A 14,120-nucleotide genomic window follows, 5' to 3' on the forward strand; every position below is an offset into this window, starting at 1 on the left:
GATAAGGGGTTAAAAGGCCGTTGGGAGACTGTTGAACATGTTAAAACATCATTTTCATTGACTATTTTCTCTGGAACTAGGGATGGTATATGCGCTCCAGTTACACGGGAAACTCAGCCTCCTAGCTGTATAGCAGAGCTGACTGACCCAGCAGCTCCGACTGCCTCCATACACCCAGGGATCACTTGATCACTGGGTTCAGTGTAGTAAGCACTGTCAGTACTTCCTATTCGTATAGGGGGGCATTGCAGCTATAAGTCCCCTTACCTGGCAGCCAGACTGGCTTGCAAAGTCTCCTTAAGGAGAATAGTGTTCCCCCGTGGAATTTTAGGGGCATTGCAGCTATAAGTCCCCTTACCTGGCAGCCAGACTGGCTTGCAAAGTCTCCTTAAGGAGAATAGTGTTCCCCCGTGGTCCCCACATAGCTTTCTCATGAGCCAGATCAGACACCCCCATACTTTGCACTGACGAGGGGCAAGCACCCCGAAACACCGTGTCTGCAAATTGGGATTCTGATCTGGCTTATATATCCTGAGTCATATTGCAAAGGATTGTCAAAAATCCACTTGTGACTTTTAGGATCGCTACTTCCAATAGGTGGCGCTGTGCTAGAGTTTGTCTCCTTTACTGGAGAGACAATTTGAATATTTCCCAGAGGGGCATTGCAGCTATAAGTCCCCTTACCTGGCAGCCAGACTGGCTTGCAAAGTCTCCTTAAGGAGAATAGTGTTCCCCCGTGGAATTTTAGGGGCATTGCAGCTATAAGTCCCCTTACCTGGCAGCCAGACTGGCTTGCAAAGTCTCCTTAAGGAGAATAGTGTTCCCCCGTGGTCCCCACATAGCTTTCTCATGAGCCAGATCAGACACCCCCATACTTTGCACTGACGAGGGGCAAGCACCCCGAAACACCGTGTCTGCAAATTGGGATTCTGATCTGGCTTATATATCCTGAGTCATATTGCAAAGGATTGTCAAAAATCCACTTGTGACTTTTAGGATCGCTACTTCCAATAGGTGGCGCTGTGCTAGAGTTTGTCTCCTTTACTGGAGAGACAATTTGAATATTCGTATACACAACACTTGCTCAGTGTTCTGTACACAGCAATCAAGAAGGCAGAGTGAGCCTGTGACATCTGTAATAGATAGCCAAGTGCAGATTCCCATATATGCATTTCCATTAAACAATGTAACAAATCTGTTTATTTTCGGAGGAGGGAGTGCGCATCTCCATTCATTTGTATTTAATTTGTATTTATGTCCATACAAAAAAAAAAAAAATCACGGACACTGTGTGGGTCCCAGCAGTTGGACCTGCACTGATCCTCAAGTTATCACCTATCCTGCAAGAAGCCAATAACTTCTTTTCTATGGACAATCCCTTTAAAAAGGTAAAATTTGTTTCATTACTAAGAGGTTAAAATGCACTTAAGGCATCTGAGATACGCAAAAAAAAAAAATCTAGCTTAGTATTTGAGACAAATTCAAAATCTAGACTGAAAAAAGTAAATCTTTTTCTGAGGGTTTTTCAATTTTAAGTGACTGTAGAGGGGTTTTACTCGCAATAGAAACAGGAATTAGCCATGTTTAAGGCTGAATTCACTCAGTATGAAATCATGAGTGGCGTCTGACTTTCTTTTTTTTTTTACCGGATAGTACGCAGACCCATAGTGGCTGCTTTCACACTACGTTTTTTTAACATCCGTCATTAACGTTTTTTTTAACGCAAAAACGGATCCAGTGCAAATGCGTTTTCATTTCAATGCATTTGCAATGGACTCGCGTCAACATGCGTTCACCTGCGTTTGTGTGCGTTATAGTGAGGATCCAGCGACTTGCAGTTTTTTTAACTTATTTCAAAAACGCTACTTGTAGCGTTTTTGAGCTGCGTCCAAATACTGCAAGTTGCTGGATCCTGACTAAACAGCTCGCAAACGCATGTGAACGCTGGCATACTGATAGGCAGGATCCTGCTTGCTCTACTGAGCATGCCCAGAAACCAGCCTCGGGTGATCAATCTCTCTCTCCCCCTCCCTCCCTCTCTCCACCTTCCTCCCTCCCTCCCTTCACCTCCCTGCCTCCCCCTGCCTCTCTCTCCACTCTCCCCCGCCTGAGAGCGGAGGACGCTCGTAACCAAGGTAAATATCGGGTAACCACGGTCTTAGTTACCCGATGTTTACGTTGGTAACGTGTGCAGGGAGCCGGCTCCTAGCAGCTGCAGACGCTCGTAACCAATGTAACTATCGCGTATCCAAGCAAGTTACCCGATGCTTACCTTGGTTACGAGCATCCACAGCTGTTAGATGCCGGCTCCCAGTCTGTCACGTTCAATTCCCATGACTCCAATGCCCGCCCATAAACTTAAAGTGACAGGATCCTGCAAAATAACACATGCGTTTTTTTGCTGTAAAAGCAGGATCCGCTTTTGCAGCAAAAAAACGTTCATGACGCATGTTAAAAAAACGTAGTGTGAAAGCAGCCTAAGATGAATCCACATATTCACATATCAGTAAAAAAATCGTGAGACTTGGGGCATGTCCTATTCTGATTTGTGTTTGCAGATCAGATTCGGTTATGCAAATTAATGGGAACCTGTGAAACATGGATGGAAATCGGAATACACCTGTGTCACATCTGCTGCTTCGTGATAAATTTGATTAAAAATGTGACAGGTCAGGGGTCCTTTTATTGCCATGGGAAAAAAAACACCACCAGCAGTGGTGTTTTTTGCTTTCACTTCAGTGCAGCAAAAAAAAAAAAAGCGGGGGAGAGTTTCTCGTAAATTGTAAAATTCACATGTGTTAATGGAGCCTTTAAAAAAGGTAGCAGGTTTTTTTTTATTGTTTTTTTCAATTGTCATATATACAACTTTCTGATGCCAAAGTTCTGGTGGAAATCCACATGATAACATACCTTGAGAAAAGGCACTAGATAAGGCTGTGGGGAGGACTTCAGCTCCTTGTACAACTTTGTAGTAAATTCTTCTGGTTCAAGTTTCGAATCCTTCAATATGAAAAGAAGTAAAAGGAGTAAATACGAAATTCACAAGTTCTGCCACATGGACAATCATTGCAGCTCACTTTTGTGGTCATTTTGTTCATACAATCTGGCTGGATTGGTGGCACATGCAGTGCACAATGACGGAAATTCCCCCCAACTGCTTAAAGAGTGTCACCCCCAATGGGCTCTGTATGCCCCCTCAATTCTCATTCTGAGAATTGGGATATGCATGCATATATATATATATTATAATACACACACACACACACACACACACACACATACATATATGTACACACACACACACACACACACACACACACACACACACACATACATACATACATACATACCCTTGCAAAAGTATTCACTCTTGTTATTTTTCATGTTTTGCTACCTCGCAACCGAGAATTTGTTGGGTTTTTTTGTTTGAAGGTTTGCATCAGTTCATGTAAAGAACATGTCTACAATTGTGAACATTTGGTTTTCTTTTTATTGTGAAGTAAATAGGACAGACCTGAAAACTTCAGCATGCATAACTATTCACGCCTCTAAAGTAATTACTTTGTAGAGCCTCTTCTTGCGACAATTACAGATGCAAGTTGATTTGGATAAGTCTCTGAGCTTTCCTCATCTTGCCGCTGGGATTTTTGACCATTAATCAAGGTAAGAAACTGCTCCAGCTCCTTCAAGTTAGATGGTTTCCTTTGAACAGCAATCTTCAAAAAGTCTGACTACAGATTCTCAATTGGATTAAGGTCTGGGCTTTTACTCTGCCACTCCAATACATTTACTTGCTTTCCCTTAAACCACTCGAGTGTTGCTTTAGCTGTATGCTTTGGGACATTATCTTGCTGGAAGGTGAACATCCGTCCCAAGCCACTGACAAAGGTTTTGCTCAAGAATATCCCTGTATTTTACTCCAACTTCCCCTCAACTCAGACCATTTTCTCTTCCACTGAGGCCAAAAATACATCCTCACACCATGATGCTGCCACCATGTTTCACTGTGGGGATGGTCTTCTTGGGACAATGAGCTGTGTTGACTTGGCGTCAGACAGACAAAGCATTTACCTTGGAGGCCAAAAAGTTCAATTTTTATCTCATCAGGTCACAGCACCTTTCCTTCATAAATTTGGGGAGCCTCACACATGTTTGGCAACACCAAAATGAGCCTTGCAATTTTTGGCTGTAAGACCTTTTTTCTGGCCACTCTTCCATAAATGCCAGCTCTATGGCGTGTACAGCTTATTGTGGTCTTATGGACAGATACTCAAGTCTCTGCTTGGGAACTTTACAGCTCCTTTAGGGTTACATTTGGTCTTTGTGCCACATCTTTGATTAATGGGGTGGGGGGGCTCTCTCTTGGCAGGATTGCTGTGATAACATGTTCTTTCCATTTGATAATGGATTGATGGCTCTTCAGGGCATCATCCAAGATAGGGAAATTTTATTTATACCCCAACCCTGACTTGTACTTAACAACTTGGTCTCCGACTTGTTTGGAGATCTCCTTGATCTTCATGGTGTTTGGGTAGTGGTGTCTCTTGCTTAATGGTGTTGCAGTTTCTATTGCCTTTCATAAAAAGGTGTGTATATACTGACACACCCCGGGACACACAGGTGGACTTCCTTTCACTAAGCATGTGACTTATGAAGGTAATTGCTTGCACCAGAAATTTTTAGGGGCTTCATAGTAAAAGGAGTGAATACATATGCACATGGCAATTTTTATTTTTTTATCCCAGAAATTAAATTTTTACCTATATTTTTCTCTTTAGTGTTGATGCATCACAAAAATTAGATTCTAGAAATATTTAAACATGTTGTAATGTAACAAAATGGGTACGCAGCCAAAGGGGGTGAATACTTTTGCAAAGCGCTGAATAGGACAGCACACTCTGATGAATCCTGGCCAATGTGAGCATGACTACAAAGCATCTTCACTAGAATTCTCGCATAAAGCACTTACATTTTTAAGCCAGTTCCACCTAAGTGACTGAAACTGGGGGTGTGACGTTACCACTCATCTAATTCATAACGAGCTGTAGCATTCTTTATGTAAGAAAAATAGAGTAAAATTTGTGGCGACACTCACGATACTTTTCAGGAGCGCCGGATTCATTGAGAAACAAGTGCTTCTTAATGAATCATGAACGTCTGACTCCCTCACCCCCTCTTTAAGACCGGTGTTGTTAACGCCGATCTTGATGAATCAGGGCCATAGTGATATTGCTAACTATCATTCCTGGCTTCTCTTTGTAGCAGAGTACTGGGGCCGCAGACTGGAGCCAGCAATGAGAGTGTGGTTACAGAGCGCTACGAAGAAATGACAATCCTTAATGTGCAAGCGGTGGGGACGAAGGAGTGCACCGAGCACTTCAGCCACACCATGATTGTACCATAGCCCTGCTTTAGCTTACAAAATACCGTATATACTGGCATATAAGACGACTTTTTACCCCCTTAAAATAATGGCTACAGTGGGGGGTCGTCTTATACGCCGGATATACGGGGGGGGGGGTGTATATATATATATGTACACTGCAGCGTCCAGGGGAGGTGGGGGCAGCAGCTCTGGAGCACAGGGGATTGCTGCGGGCTGCAGCCTTTGATCTCCTGCACCCGCTCATATAATATGCACAGCCGCTGTCCATCTCCAATGGTGCTGAAATCGCACGCAGTGAGGGTTGGGCAGCGGTGCATATTATATGAGCCTGCGTCCCAGTGTGATCGCACATGCCCACCACTGTGTTAGATTTGGCCCCCAGGCTGCTGCTCATTCTAAAATAAAAAAGCTTTACTTACCCCTGCAGCGTTTCTCCTCGTGTCCCTGCTTCCACTGTGATCAGGCAGGCAGAGAGCTCAGCCTGCTGTGCCGATCACATGACCGCACTGAGAACCAGGAAGTGGAAGAACAGAAGCACGGAGCCAGACAGGAGGGAGCTCAGCGCTGGAGGAGATAAGGAAAGAGGGTTTTATTTTACTTTGGGCAGCAGCCTAGGGGCCATATCTGACACAGGGGGACTTGTGCGATCTATAGGGGCCATGGGCAGCCTAGGGGCCATATCTGACACAGGGGGACTTGTGCGATCTATAGGGGCCATGGGCAGCACTATGGGGGAGATATCTAACACAGGGGGACTTGTGCGATCTATATAGGGGCCATGGGCAGCACTATGGGGGCGATATCTAACACAGGGGGACTTGTGCGATCTATAGGGACCATGGGCAGCACTATGGGGGCGATATATAACACAGGGGGACTTGTGCGATCTATAGGGGCCATGGGCAGCACTATGGGGGCGATATCTAACACGGGAACGTGTGCAATCCATAGGGGACCATAGGCAGCACAGGGGAACGTGTGCCATCACAAGGGGGCTATATTCAATATAAGGGGGCCATATCCAGATTAAGGGGGCTAATTTTAGGATGGGGGGCTATGAGGGACATATACCCTATATGATTTGTTAGAGGGACACTGGCATTATAAGATGGACCCCATTTAACATTAAAAAAAAAAAATTCTCTTTTCCTTCACCAAATTTGGGGGTGCGTCTTATAATCAGGTGCGTCTTATAAAGCGAAAAATACGGTATATATCATACAGCAGGGGTCGGGAACCTATGGCTCGCGAGCCAGATATGGCTCTTTTGATGGCCGTATCTGGCTCGCAGACAGGGCTCCTACCTGTCTATGGGCAAATGCCGGGGCCCTGGAGAGCCGGGGGGGCCCACTCCGCCTCGTCAGTTCTCCTGTCCCTTGGCCGGGGCCCACTCGCCTTTATAGTTCTGCTGCCCCCGGCCGAGTTCCGGGGACCGCAGTCCTCGGCAGCAATCTGCGGCGCCGTCACTTTAAGGCGCGCAGACATCCTGTTTTGAATTTCATCTGTGGGCGGAGCTACCGCCTTCTCAGTCCCACAGATGAAGGAGGCGAGCTTCTGTCCGGCGCTGTGTGGGCCCCCTCTCCACCGTGACCTAATCGGTTAAATGCCCTCCCTGCCTCCCCATTATGGGCCCCGGTGAGCTGCTTCTATCCCCCCAGATGTATGCCCTGCCAATCCCCCCCCCCCCCGCCGATGCCGCGGGTGCTGTACCCGCCGAGCCGCGGGTGCAGGCCCCACAGAGCAGCAGAGTTGTGTGTATTTGTCTGTATGTAGCAGAGTTGTATGTGTTTGTCTGTATGTAGCAGAGTTGTATGTGTTTGTCTGTATGTAGCAGAGTTGTATGTGTTTGTCTGTATGTAGCAGAGTTGTGTGTGTGTGTCTGTTTGTAGCAGAGTGTAGTACCATTGTTTTAGTCCAGTTGTGGCTTTATACAGCAGGGAGGAGCATTCCTTGCTGTACTAAGTGAACATTGGAGCGATTGATCTGTCAATGGCCCTTTAAAAACATATTGTACGGCTCTCGCGGAATTAAAATTAACATGTTGCAATCAAAGCAGACTTTTTTTCATTTGGGAGCGGGGTAGTCTTATACAGAGAGTATATCCCAAATTCTATATTTTTAGGGCAGAAGTTGGGGGTCGTCTTATACGCCCAGTCGTCTTATACGCCGGCATATACGGTAGTTTATTTTATGCCAACTAAACCATTAAACGCTATCCAACAGGTAGGATTTTTATGCGTGCCAAGTACCCTATGTATCTGTATAAGTGGTTTAGTTAGCGATTTTTGGGGGACAAGACTCCCTTTAAGAAAATAATGAAGTAAAATTGTGCATATTTCACAGGATGCGTTTCTGCTGCAGTTTCACATAATGTATCCATGAGTAAATGATGGCAATGTCCATTGAATCAAAAATATATTAGCTGTATTATGCATGACTCGTGAAAGATCACAGTCATGGTGGTCCCTTCCACACCACAAACAGTATTCTAGAACTTCAATAGTGTTACGCCAGTGCCAGTATCCAAATAAAATCACAGTACCACAAGATGTAATCATACAATGTGTTACACATTTAGGAAAGTGGCATTGGTGCAGGGCAAGCCCCACTCTTACATGCCAAGAACCCCATGGGGTACACATCCACAGTTAACCCCTTAACGACCGCGGGCAGTAAAATTATGTCCTAGCGGTCATAACGTTACTGCCCGCGGTCTGCCAGCAGCAGCATGCCGCGATCGGCGCACATCTCAGCTGATTTTCACAGCTGAGATGTGTGCCTGCTAGGCACGAACAGAATCGGTATCTGCTCGTGCCGTTTAACCCCTGAAATGGTGCTGTCAATACGTGACAGCGCCATTATAAACGCGATCGCGGTAAAGTTTTACTTACCGCCTGATACCGTAAGTCACGGGACATGATCACGTGACTTCCGGTGGTTGTCATGGTAGCACAGGGTCATGTGATGACTCCTGTGCTAGACATGAACTACTTTCACTTTTGCTTTCTACGGAGGCCAGAGAAGCAGGAAGTGCACGTATCTTCTGTTTACAGCTGTGTAGCTGTGATCAGCAGATAGTGCAGAGCGATCGGATTGCTGATCGCAATAGCCCCCTAGAGGGACTAGTAAAATAAAAAAAATAAAAAAAAGTAAAAAAAAAACAAAAAAAAATAAAATCTAAGTTCAAATCACCCCCCTTTCGCCCCATTGAAAATTAAAGGGTTAAAAAAAAAATAAAAAATATACACACATTTGGTATCGCCGCGTTCAGAAACTCCCGATCAAAAATCAATTAATCTGATCAGTAAACGACGTAGCGGCAAAAAAAGTCCAAACGCCAAAATGACGTTTTTTTGTCGCCACAACTTTTGCGCAAAATGCAATAACAGGCGATCAAAACGTAGCATCTGCGCAAAAATAGTACCGTTAAAAACGTCAGCGCGAGTCGCAAAAAATAAGCCATCACTGAGCCATAGATCCCGAAAAATGAGAACGCTACGGGTCACGGAATATGGCGTAAAACGTGCGCTACTTTTTTCAGACAAACTTCCGAATTTTTTTTAACCCCTTATATAAACGTAAACCTATACAAGTTTGGTGTCTACGAACTCGCACTGACCTGAGGCATCACACCCACACATCAGTTTTACCATACAGTGAACACCGTGAATAAAATATCTCAAAAACAATAGTGCTATCGCACTTTTTTTGCAATTTTTCTGCATTTGGAATTTTTTTGCCGTTTTCCAGTACACTATATGGTAAAACCTATGGTTTTATTTAAAAGTACAGCTTGTTCCGCAAAAAATGAGCCCTCATATGACCATATTGACTGAAAAATAAAAAAAAGTTAGTCTCTCAGAAAAAGAATGGCGGAAAAAAAAAAAACGGAAAGCGAAAAATCGGCCGGTCGTGAAGGGATTAAGGAACCAAATTGATGGAATATAAACATTTGGCTTGAAATCTATATTTCTAACAGTTGTACAAGGTAAGAGAAGTCACAAATTGGAGGTCCTGACAGATGTGATTGATCCTTAAAGTGTTTTACATCAAATGTTGCGTCATTGACTTGTAATGGATGCGACCGAGTTGCCATTATATTTATATGCTTACTGCAGTACAGATTCTGCTATTTCACAATTAACCTGCAGCTTCATGGAAATCATCCCCACACCTTACTGCGTGTTGAGAAAATGAATGCATACAATCAGCAGAACAAGAAAGACTTACAAGCAAGTTTTTCACCAAATTTTTGACATTTTGCCCCATGGTTGGTGACTGAGGTCCACTTGATGCCAGTTTTATTAATGTTGCAAGAAAATTCTTGCACTTTTTCACATTATCCAGGACGTCCTAGTTAGATGACAAGATGATATTATTAAGGCGCATATTCCAAAATAAAGCAAGAAGGAGCAGAGACACTATTAATCTGTCAATAAAAAGAAACCTAAAGTGGACCAGTCATCAGCTTTCACAATATAAACCGCATGTGTTACTAAATAGATCTCAAACCTCATGCAACTGGTCTATTCACTTGAAAATCCATCAGACTGGCTGTATAATCTGGATACTGAGATGGGCATATTAGGGGAATCAGACAGAGCTGGTTAGAAGATGCTCATTTTAAAATATCAGACAGGAAAATCTTAAAAATAAAAAATACATAGATGCTTTGACATGGATTTTTTAATTAAGTACATTAAGTCTAAGATCTATTTAATAGTGAATGCAGTTTGTACTGTAAACTTGTGAAAGTTTCCACTTTAAAAATTATCATTAGACACCAAGTGAAAACTGGTATACTATACAGGCATTGCATATAGTCGCCACTTCAATCGCTTGGCGCAAATGGACATAACACGATGACCAGATGTGTATGGAGCAGACTCATAAGCCAGCTGTCTAACCATCTAGATTCCACCATCAGCGACAGCAGCATTTATATGACACGTGTCCACCTGTTGAAATTACAATTGTCATTTTACGATCGCTGGACCATCAAAAGTTACATTGAAGTGACCAAAACATTGTATGTACCCTACAAGAGTTCCCATTAAACTTGCATCGTGGCACGCGAACACTCAAAGATCCAAAACTATAAAATAGAATAAAACAAAACCAAAGACATAAAAGAACAATTTCATATACAAGTTTCCAAAATATGTTTGATTTAGTGTAAAGAAAGGATTCTGCATAACGCACATAACCCCCCCCCTCTATTTTGGCTGTAAAAGATTCACCCACAGACCTTAATAAAACTGGCAGAAGAGAGGAGACCATAATTTTATCTTCGCAATGCAGTAATTTGCATTATTGATAAAAAATATCACTGCCTAACTACAAGGTATGATAGATACACAGTCTAGGTGAATTCAAATGAAAAAAACGCCTAAAATATACCTTTAAAAAAAGGACAAAACACTTAAGACCTATTGCAGCAATAAACACTACTGCTTCTAAAAAGACAAGTATCATGTGTCATACCAGGTGCAAGAAACTGTTGCCAACAAGCTTAAAAAGGGGGCAACACTCAGTACCTTAGCAGAAAAACAAATTTTGACCAAACAACACTAGAGGCTAACGATTCTCAGTGCCCCAATAGTATCAACCAAGGAACTTTCTCACCCAATCGAAGTGGAGTCCCAATTTTCAAACAATTACTGTTCAACGGAGTCTCTAGTTCTTAAGGCAGAAAACTATGTTCAATCATGGCTCAGGATCCCCACATACTCAGCCGGTTTCTCCTCAGCATGACCCTTTTCTAACGCGTTTCTCTTCAAATCATCAGAGGAGAATTCATAAGAGGTATATGGTAGACTGAGCCCTGGCGGGCAGGGACCGCTCTCCTCCTGTACCTGTCTGTCTTGTACTGTTTATGATTATTGTACTAGTCCCTATTATGTATACCCCTTTCACATGTAAAGCGCCATGGAATTGATGGCGCTATAATAATAAATATTATTATTATTATTATTTATAATAATAATAGTCATTGAAGTCCAGATAACCGGACCCACAACACAATGTATTTGATAGCAGCAGCCGCTCACAAGCACACCCGCTGCTATCGAATACATTGTGTTGTGGGTACGGTTATCTGGACTTCATTGACCATATATCTCTTATGAATACTCCTCTGATGATTTGAAGAGAAACGCACTGGGAAAAGGGTCATGCTGAGGAGAAACCGGCTGAGTCTGTGGGGATCCTGAGCCATGATTGAAGGGCCAGTTTTCTGCCTTAAGAACCAGAGACTCCGTTGAACAGTAATTGTTTGAAAATTGGGACTCCACTTCGATTGGGTGAGAAAGTTCCTTTTTTCATTCCTTCATTGACACTTTTGGGGCACTGAGAATCGTTAGCCTCTAGTGTTATTTGGTCAAAATTTGTTTTTCTGCTAAGGTACTGAGTGTTGGCCCCCTTTTTAAGCTTGTTGGCAACATTTTCTTGCACCTGGTATGACACATGATGCTTGTCTTTTTAGAAGCAGTAGTGTTTATTGCTGTAAGAGGTCTTAAGTGTTTTGTCCTTTTTTAAAAGGTATAATTGTTAAAAGGTATATTTTAAGCATTTTTTTTCATTTGTGTTCACCTAGCTTATTTGGTTTGTCATAATTATGGTGAAATTTGCCCTGATCCAGTAGCTACTTTTTGTTTAGATGCACGGCCTACATAAACTCCCATGATTATTTCCACCATTTCTCTGAACATCCTCCCTTGCTGTACTAGGTAGCAGAAGGAAGACTCCACAATCGACATTATCCACAGACTTCACCTACTGCATTACAATGGTGGGAGGAGAGCAGCATAATCGTGCCCTATACCAGTAAGAAAACAGTCAACTAACATTGATGCCAGAATGAAAAATGTCCAATTTATTTGAAGAGGACAAGTCATCTCTCCAGACAAGTATATTTTAAGAAAAGCTTGTACTCATAAAATAGCAGTTCTAACGTATCTCCTCTAAGTCTGTAATGGATCATTCCTTTAACCCTCCTGGAAATGTATGATTAATGTTACCCTATGGCTTTAGGGCAAGTTCACACAGTGAGTTTTTCGGGTGCGTTTTTTGGCCTCAAAACTGCATGACTTTGCTTCCCCAGCAAAGTCTATGAGTTTTCATTTTTGCTGTCCCCACACAACTTTTTTTTAAGCTGCGTTTTTGAGCTTTAAAAAAAAAAAAAAAAAAAGGACATGCAATTCTTTCCTGCGTTTTTCTAAGTTTTCCCCCCATGCAATGCATTGGAAAAACGCAGCAAAACGCAGAGATCAAAAACGCAGCAAAATGCAGCCAAAAACGAACGCACCAAATCGCGGTAAAAACACATGCAATTTTGCTGCTCTTTTTGCCGCGGTTGCATTTTTGTGCGTTTTTAGAGGCCAAAACCGCACAAAAACGCAGCGTCAAAAAAACGCAGCATGTGCACATAGCCTTACTGTTCTTTCTTGTTAGAGAAAATGGCATCTCCACACAATCTGGCACTGGTAGCAATTAGACAGTGTGACTGTGTAGAGACATGTCCTATTAACAATATGAAGACATTCATTCAGCTGTAAAGTGTTCACACATTTCCAGGAGGAATAGTAGAGGAATTAAAAACACTGATTTAAAGACAGATAATGCAGAACTGTTAAGGTGGTATCACACACAGCGACAACGACATCGCTGCTACGTCACCATTTTCTGTGACGTTGCAGCGACGTCCCGTCGCTGTCGCTGTGTGTGACATCCAGCAACGAGCTGTCCCCTGCTGTGAGGTTGCCGTTCGTTGCTGAATGTCCAGCTTCATATTTTGGTCGTCGCTCTCCCGCTGTGACGCACAGATCGCTGTGTGTGACAGCGAGAGAGCGATGAAATGGAGAGCAGGGAGCAGGAGCCGGCATCTGGCAGCTGCGGTAAGCTGTAACCAAGGTAAACATCGGGTAACCAAGGTGGTTACCCGATATTTACCTTAGTTACCAGCCTCCGCCGCTCTCACGCTGCCTGTGCTGCCGGCTCCTGCTCTCTGCACATGTAGCTGCAGGACACATCGTGTAATTAACCCGATGTGTACTGTAGCTAGGAGAGCAAGGAGCCAGCGCTCAGTGTGCGCGGCTCCCTGCTCTCTGCAGATGTTGCAGCACTGTCGTAATGATCGCTGCTTCGGCTGCTGTTTGACAGCTAAGCAGCGATCATAACAGCGACTTACAAGGCCCTACTACGTCACAGAAAATGGTGACGTAACAGCGACGTCGTTGTCGCTGTCGTTTAGTGTGACCCCAGCTTTAGTTTATGACAACCACCTGCTGACAGCAGTGCATGACAGAACCTTGTGTCCCACTGGTGGACTTAATCTACTATACATTTAGGTCCAATCCTATAAATATATATAAAATTTACATTTCCAAGCAAAATAAACCTTTTTGGGCATGTTCAATGTGCAATACAAGATTACTTTTCGATCGCTAGGAGTCAGCACACTGGGATCGCCACCGACCCGAGAAGTGTGGCTCAGAAAAGTCCTGTGTGAATGTAGTGGTGTTTGATCATGCACCATGGGACCAGCAGACAGCCAAGCACTGCGCTCAGCTGGTCTGCAACACTTACATAAGATCCATGGCGTGTCAGGGCACATGATCGAGCATCACTTCATTCACAGAGGGCTTCCAAAGCATGGTTCCCGGGATTAGTTGGGATCCCAGTGAGTGGACCCCCAGCAATCAAGCAGTTATCCCCCATTCAACAGATAAGGGAA

General features: G+C 43.5%; 1 protein-coding gene across 1 annotated transcript in view; it reads right to left on the reverse strand.

The window, feature by feature from the left end:
• The window catches only part of TAF4B (TATA-box binding protein associated factor 4b), a 141,980-nt gene that overhangs the window by 103,312 nt on the left and 24,548 nt on the right, over positions 1 to 14,120 (reverse strand). Inside the window, exons 5-6 of the mRNA XM_075316370.1 lie at positions 9,617 to 9,739; positions 2,911 to 3,000 (exon numbers count right to left, since the gene is read on the reverse strand). Of these exons, the coding sequence (XP_075172485.1) occupies positions 2,911 to 3,000; positions 9,617 to 9,739 (213 nt within the window). The remainder of the gene's footprint in view (positions 1 to 2,910; positions 3,001 to 9,616; positions 9,740 to 14,120) is intronic.

Source organism: Anomaloglossus baeobatrachus, chromosome 6 (genome assembly GCF_048569485.1).
Source record: "Anomaloglossus baeobatrachus isolate aAnoBae1 chromosome 6, aAnoBae1.hap1, whole genome shotgun sequence".
NCBI lineage: Eukaryota > Metazoa > Chordata > Amphibia > Anura > Aromobatidae > Anomaloglossus > Anomaloglossus baeobatrachus.